This window comes from Haplochromis burtoni, unplaced genomic scaffold, assembly GCF_018398535.1.
Source record: "Haplochromis burtoni strain Fernald_Lab_line unplaced genomic scaffold, NCSU_Asbu1 Contig_1031, whole genome shotgun sequence".
In the NCBI taxonomy this organism is placed as follows: Eukaryota; Metazoa; Chordata; class Actinopteri; order Cichliformes; family Cichlidae; genus Haplochromis; species Haplochromis burtoni.
The window spans coordinates 85,792-92,705 of NW_024583392.1; the positions used below are offsets into that span (position 1 = coordinate 85,792).

Genomic DNA, 6,914 nt, shown 5'->3' on the forward strand with positions numbered 1-6,914 from the left:
TGTCTCTCACAGTTGAAGTGTACCTCTGGTGCAAATTACTGATCTCTTTCATCATTTTAGGTGGGGGAACTTGCACAATCGGTGGCTGACTAAATACTTTTTTGCCCCACTGTAATTGAGGTTAGTTTTATTTTAATTTTAGTTTTATTTCTATAGTTCACAACACCAGTTTTCTCAGCAGTCTGAGAACGAAATGCTCTTTTGGGGTGATGCGGTACTATGAGGGCTATGATCAAACTTGACCATTTAGTTTTTTGAGATGACAGATTATATTTATATCATCAGAGTTTGTATTTAATTCTGCGTTTAGCAGGGAGCCGATAGAACTGATGTAATGTGCCAGAGCTATAGTCCGCCTCACTGTTGCGACTGAATCTCTTGAAGGCTTTTCACTCAGCTTTTAGAACAGTCCTACATCAACGTTCAACTATAAAATGAAACATTTCAAGAATTCTCCATTTAGACAAGGAAACATACCAGTCAAAAGTTTGGACACACATTCTCATTTAATGGTTTTTCTTTATTTTTACTTTACTTCTCCTTGCTACATTGAAAACACATACTGAAGACATCAAATACATGAAGCAAGATATATGGAGTTATGTAGCAAAGGTTCCTCAAAGTAGCCGCCCTTTGCTTTGTTGACAGTGCTGCAAACCCTCGGCCTTCTCTCAGTGAGCTTCATGATGTAGTCACCTGAAATGGTTTCACTTCACAGGTGTGCCGTGTCAGGGTTCATTGTTTGTTGAATTTCTAAGACCTTGAATCCGCAGTTGAAAAAAACCATCAAGCGTTATGATGAAACTGGCTCACATGAGGACTGTCCCATGAAAGGAAGGCCCAGAGTCACCTCTGCTGCTGAGGATTAAAATTCATCAGAGTCACCAGCCTCAGAAATCACAAGTTAACAACAGCTCAGATTAGAGCCCAGATAAATGCCAAACAGAGCTCCAGTAGCAGACTGGAATGTCTTTTTTTTGTTTACTACATAATTCCATATGTGTTCATTCATAATCTTGATGCCTTCAGTGAGAATATGCAGTGCGATATGTGAAATTTTTCCAACCGACAATCGTCAGTCCATTAACCGAGGATAGGCAACATATTCACGCAGATGACTTTTTGATGGACAGAGCAATTAATTTTTTATCTGTTGTTTGGTCGAGTGTGTAAGACAGATAAATACTGGAACGGCATGTAAACATGGTTCCCTCCCCATCATTGTGTGGGGTGTTTTAAGTTTGTTTTGTTTTTTTTATTTAAATAAAATATTTTTTTTCTTACCATAGGCTACTGCCTTTCTTTCTTTCTGTTATGAGTTTGAGTATTATTATTTATTTTTTCCGTTAACTTCTTCTCTTGGCTTCCACCAACATTATTAGCCAACTTACTCATGGGCAAATAAATAAACCGCTCTTGTAAAAACGATTGGTGAAGGGCTCAGCCTATTGTCATTGGTCGATATATTAGTGTAATCGCCCAACCTTAGTAAATAGTCATGAACATAAAGAAAAAACATTAGATGAGAAGGTGCGCTCACAAAGTGGGCTTTAATAAGCCAAACTAAATCAAATGTGACTTACTAAGTAGTCAGGTACAAGCGAACAGTTACATTATTCCACTAGTAACAGCACTTCTGCATATGTCTGCCGTTTGTTTTCTACAGTCAGGAAGGCAGAGGAAGAAAGCTGTTATGATGCCTCGCGTCGTCCTCACCCCTCTTAAGGTGAATGGAGAGCATGTCCCCTCAGGTAAGAGCCTCTCTTGAATTCTCTCACACAGAATCAAGAAAAACACCTATTGCAAAAGTTGGAATACAGACTGTTGGCCATCCTGATCCAAGAGATATCAATGTTATTGAAATTCACACTCATTGCCAACAGAATCATGTAAAATACACTGGAAAAAAATTCAAGGTTTGATTCACCAGCCATCATACACTGGATTGTACCAGTGTACCGGTCATAAATTTATGCATGAAGAGTCATATTTTTAAACTTGTTGATTTGTTGTTACACACCAGGGCCCTATTTCAGGAAGCCGGTTTAGAAAACTCAGAGTGAAAAACGATACTCAGGGTTGAGTAACCCCGAACTGTCCAACTCGGAATATTCGGTTTCAGAAAGGCTGATAACAAGTAGTTCAGTCAACGCGGAGTTGCTTTAACCCCAAGTGAAGCGCGCGGACGAGGATACATAAAGCCCTGATAAGCGGAGCACAGATTAAGCGAGTCACCATGGAGACGGAGGGAAAGAAGGCGCGGTCAATGTATTTTACAGCGCTTGAGGCCGAAATTCTGATGGCAGCATATGCCGATAACATGCAAATTTTGCAGAAAAAAAGTAACACAGCCTCAGCTGCAAAAGAAAGGGAGCATGCATGGCAAAACATAGCCGACAGAGTCAATGCGTGAGTGTTAATATAAACATTGATCTAGGGATTTCCACCCATTTAACACGTTATTTTTATATGTTATTTTATTTGTTATTTTATACATTTTATTTTGTGATGTGATGTGAGCGCAGGTGCAACCCAACAGGCCCCAAACGTTCCTGGCAGCAAGTAAAAATGAAATATAAAAATATAGTCCAAACAGGTAAGGTGTAATTGTATTATGAGCCATAGTGCTTGGTCTGTTTGTCCGATGTAAATCAATTGCAGTTAGAGGCTACATTAATTTTCTTTCTGTAAGCACTTACTCTGTATGCTCAAATGTGACCCGTTATAGCCAACAGAAAAAAAGCGGAGGCCCGAAAAACAGGTGGGGGTCCTCCACCACCACCACTCACAGAGGCTGAGCAGTTGGCCCTCAGCCAAAACAGTGGGCGCCCTGTGGCTGAAGGCATCTCTGCGGGGACATCCTCTGAGTCAATAACCCCGCAAGACACAAGTGCCTACATAGGGGGTAAATTCAAAATAATACATGATGTGCATACATCCTTTCTTCACAGTCACCTTTGCAGTGCTGCTCATTCATTTGATAAACTCTTTACCATAATGGATTATTTTGTAGTGAAGTCATTTTCCTACTGATTTTGCCTTCCCTCAGTCTTGGTTGTCTTTGAGAGCATAATGACAATGAAGTGTAAGGTGATTGGTATGTTTGTTAATTGCCATTTGGTCCCTTGTAAGTTATAAGTGACCTGTATAAACCTCATATTCTATCAGTTGATGGTGGTGGTGTACTGCATCTGGTGCAGCCTCCTGTTGAGCCAGACCAACATGCAGTTGTGAGTAATACTCCACAGATTATATGAGTTTACAGTAGAACAGCAATGTTGTTTATTTCTTTACTACAGGAAAATAATGAAGAAACATTGACAGCTGTTACAGAGGAGGAAGCAACAGAGACACTTTATGAGGTTTACATCTTTTAATACTTTGTGTACAGGAAACACAGGCGACCAATAAAGCCAGTTGAACATAAAATCTGTTTATTCTTCTTTCAACATGTTGAGGTGATGGGTCAAAAGAAATGATTGTGACATATGGTGTCTCTGACTGCGCTTCCATCTTGTATGTCCGTGGGAGGGTCAGGATGTTCATGGTTTGGATCACTGCTGATGTTTGGTTCAGAAGGACAGTGTTCTCCTCTAATTGTGGCAATGTTGTGAAGAATCACACATGCCACAATAATGTCACATGCCCTTTCTGGGGTGACCCTGAGTCTTTGCAGGCACTGGAACCGGGCCTTAAGCATTCCGATAGTCATTTCAATTCTGGCTCTTGTCCTGCAATTAGCCAGATTATATCGCTGCTGTGGGCCCGGTTCAGGGTCAGGGTAAGGGGTAAGCAAATAGGGTAAACATGGATACCCCCTATCACCAAGCAAGTAGCCAGTGAACTCTCCTAAGACAGAAGGATACACTTCAGTTCAAATGTCCCTGAAGCAATTGGTCTTTATATATTTTAAAGTATTCTCAACTCACCATGTCCAAATTTTGTGCTCAGTGTACATTCACGGAATATTTGTGAGTCATGAACAGAGCCTGGCCACTTGGCTTCCACATTTGTGATAATGTTGGCAGCATCATATATGATCTTCACAGTGCAGAGAACACAAATTAGCATCCATTACTATAATGAAATAATTGTTAGTTTGAAATGCTACAGGGAACTATGTACCTGTACATTAATGCTGTGGAAAGACTTCCTGTTCACATAGTCTCCTTCATTTACTGAAGGAGCAATGATTGGAATGTGAGTGCCATCTGTACAGCCAATCACGCCTGGGAACCCTGAAAATAAATGTAAAATTTAAGTAGTAGTCCAAGTATCACCACATCATAAATTAAGTTTTGTTCATCCTGCTACCTGCAATTTTGTGGCATCCCTCTTTGATAAATCTTGTGGGTCTATGACCGGGGAACACCACAAACGAGTACAGGAGACGTTTCAGTGCAACTGTAACATTCCTGACTGCCCGACAGACGGTAGCCTTGGAAACGTGCTCAGCGTCACCAATATTATACAGAAAGCTCCCGTTTGCAAAAAACCGAAGTGCAATACAAATAATATGTAATGAACTGAGAGCATGTCCGCGATGTCACATGCGTAATATATGGCCTGAGGATGTTAGTCAAATAACTTATAGATTGTGCTGAGAAACGGTAACGTTCACACAGAAACTCATCAGGAAATGATAAAATGTCCAAACGCGATCTGATCACTCTCTCCCGGCGGAGAGCTCTGCGGAGAATTTGGGCTTCACGATCTACTGGCTCTTCAAGGAAGGGCACGCCATGTCCGACACTTCCTACTGTCAGGTTTCCGACAAAGGGGCGGAGACAGTCAGGGTTAGTTGTAGTAAACCTGCTAGGGGGCAGGTTAGCTTCACGGAGTGTGTCGTCATAGTGACTCACTCAGGCTTCAGCTGAACTCGCTTTGTGAAACCGAAAACCCAGAGTTTTCGTTAACTCAGGGTATACTTACTCAGTTTTTCCACTAAACCGGCTTCCTGAAATAGGGCCCAGGGCTGGTACCTGGAAGTGTACTAAGAAAGGTGTTTATGAGCACTGCATGACTTTGTTGCTTTGCAGCTGAACTACAGCATCTGTCTACATCATCTTGAGTTAAAAGTTTTCTGGGGGGTTTGTCATGAATAGGTCCCATGAAGCGGAGTCGGGGAGGGGTGGATGTAGACTTTGAAACGCCAGGCTCCATCCTGGTCAACACCAACATCAGAGCTCTCATCAATACGCGGACATTCTTAGCTTTCCCGGTACACTCACAACAGCAGCTGCTGCAGCTGCTGCCTGAGGTGGACCGACAAGTAAGCGGTCTTTCTATTCTTTATTCCAGTTTATGTTTACTGTAATATTATATGTGCCAATATCTAGCACAGGGCAAATGAGAAACGAATTAAACTGATATTTTTAACACTTACTGCAGGGAGGAAGAAAAAAAGAGAGTTTTGAGCTTGTAGATTTTTGATGTACAGCAGTAATTTCAGTAGTGCGCAGCGGTGTGCCTGCTCTGCTACAGACTTTTTGTATTCTTGGAATAATGAAATTTTAAAATCAAAATCAAATCAAAATTTATTTATATAGCACATATTAAAACAACAGTGTTGACCATAGTGCTTCACAGTCAATAAAAACATGAGACAGTTAAAACAAACAATAGAAGAGGACAACAAACAATAGGTAACAACGCAACAAGCTAAAACAGCCAACTAGACAGAATCAAAAGCCAAAGTAAAAAAATAAGTTTTAAGACGTAATTTAAAAGACTGGATAGACTCGGCAGTGCGAATATGAACGGGGAGGTTATTCCAGAGTCTGGGTGCCACGGATGCAAAGGCCCGATCGCCTCTCGACTTCATTCGAGTCCTAGGTTGTGCTAGGAGCCTATGGTTGGATGATCTAAGTGCCCTGTTGGGATTGTATGAATGGAGTAATGAAATTTTAAATTCCTTCTACAGTTATTTTATATGTGTACTTAAACGTTTTTAGTGTTGTACTTAGGGCACCAAACACTCAACTATGTACTCATCACTTGACTTGTTGTCTCACGTCATTTTGTCTCTGGTTGTAGATTGGACCTGATGGCATGGCCAGACTGAGCAGTTCAGCTCTTAACAATGAATTTTTTACCCACGCCTCCCAGAGCTGGAAAGAGAGGCTGGGTGATGGTAAGTTTCTGGTCATTCATAGACAGATTGCCATGCTTTACTGACTTCATCACTGTTCTTCAATAGGGTTTGACATAATCAATGGCCCAATGCCCCAGAGCCAGTAAAACAAGATTGTTAGGCAAGTTGTTTGGCCATCTGCTGTTTGCTCCAGTGGCCGTGTTTCCACCTATTGCAATTCCACAACTTCCTGTCTAAAAGGAATCCTCACTCACACGTAGTTTCTTCTTCAATTTAGTATGAAATAAAAAGAGACTTCTTAGTGACTGTGAGAACAGGATAAAAGATCTTCAATGAATTTATTTCAATATAGTTTTCAGACTGTAAAAATGTATTTAGGAAATCATGCAAAACGTTTTTAACCCAAGCAGCATCTATTTATCTGAATGAAAAAGGTTTATAGCACTGAAGATGATTTTATCATAGTTGCAATTTGTGGTGCAGCATCTCTTCTGACACAGCAAGCTCAAAAACGACAGCACAAAGATCATGAACCTAGGTGGAGTGAAGGAAACATTTTTCTTTTTCAATGGTGTTTAGTAGAGCAGGGCGATATGACCAAAAATATTTATCACGATATACATTTGAAAATTTGCGATAACGATATAACTGACACTAGACAAAATACTTTACAACTCCACAACTTTATTAGTGGAAAAAAACCAAACAAACATCAATGTATTTTCACTTAAACAAGCAGCTGTTTTTATGTGCATTAAAGTTATATAAAAATTTACAGTGCAAAAAATTCCTTGCTGACAGTTTAACCAAAAGGCATTTC

At 40.5% G+C, this 6,914-nt stretch overlaps 1 protein-coding gene and 1 long non-coding RNA gene across 2 annotated transcripts in view; one reads left to right on the forward strand and one right to left on the reverse strand.

Moving 5' to 3' along the window:
- LOC102292987 (polycomb group protein ASXL1) overlaps nt 1-6,741 on the forward strand; it is a 21,950-nt gene extending 15,209 nt beyond the window's left edge. The window contains exons 7-9 of the mRNA XM_042216377.1: nt 1,667-1,751; nt 5,106-5,272; nt 6,037-6,741. Of these exons, the coding sequence (XP_042072311.1) occupies nt 1,667-1,751; nt 5,106-5,272; nt 6,037-6,177 (393 nt within the window). The 3' untranslated portion in view covers nt 6,178-6,741. The remainder of the gene's footprint in view (nt 1-1,666; nt 1,752-5,105; nt 5,273-6,036) is intronic.
- Nucleotides 3,752-4,181, reverse strand: LOC121813001. The gene is made up of 2 exons (XR_006053452.1): nt 4,126-4,181; nt 3,752-4,041 (listed from the first exon to the last, which is right to left on the reverse strand). It is a non-coding gene; the product is annotated as an uncharacterized LOC121813001 (long non-coding RNA).
- Nucleotides 6,742-6,914: the final 173 nt, after the last annotated feature.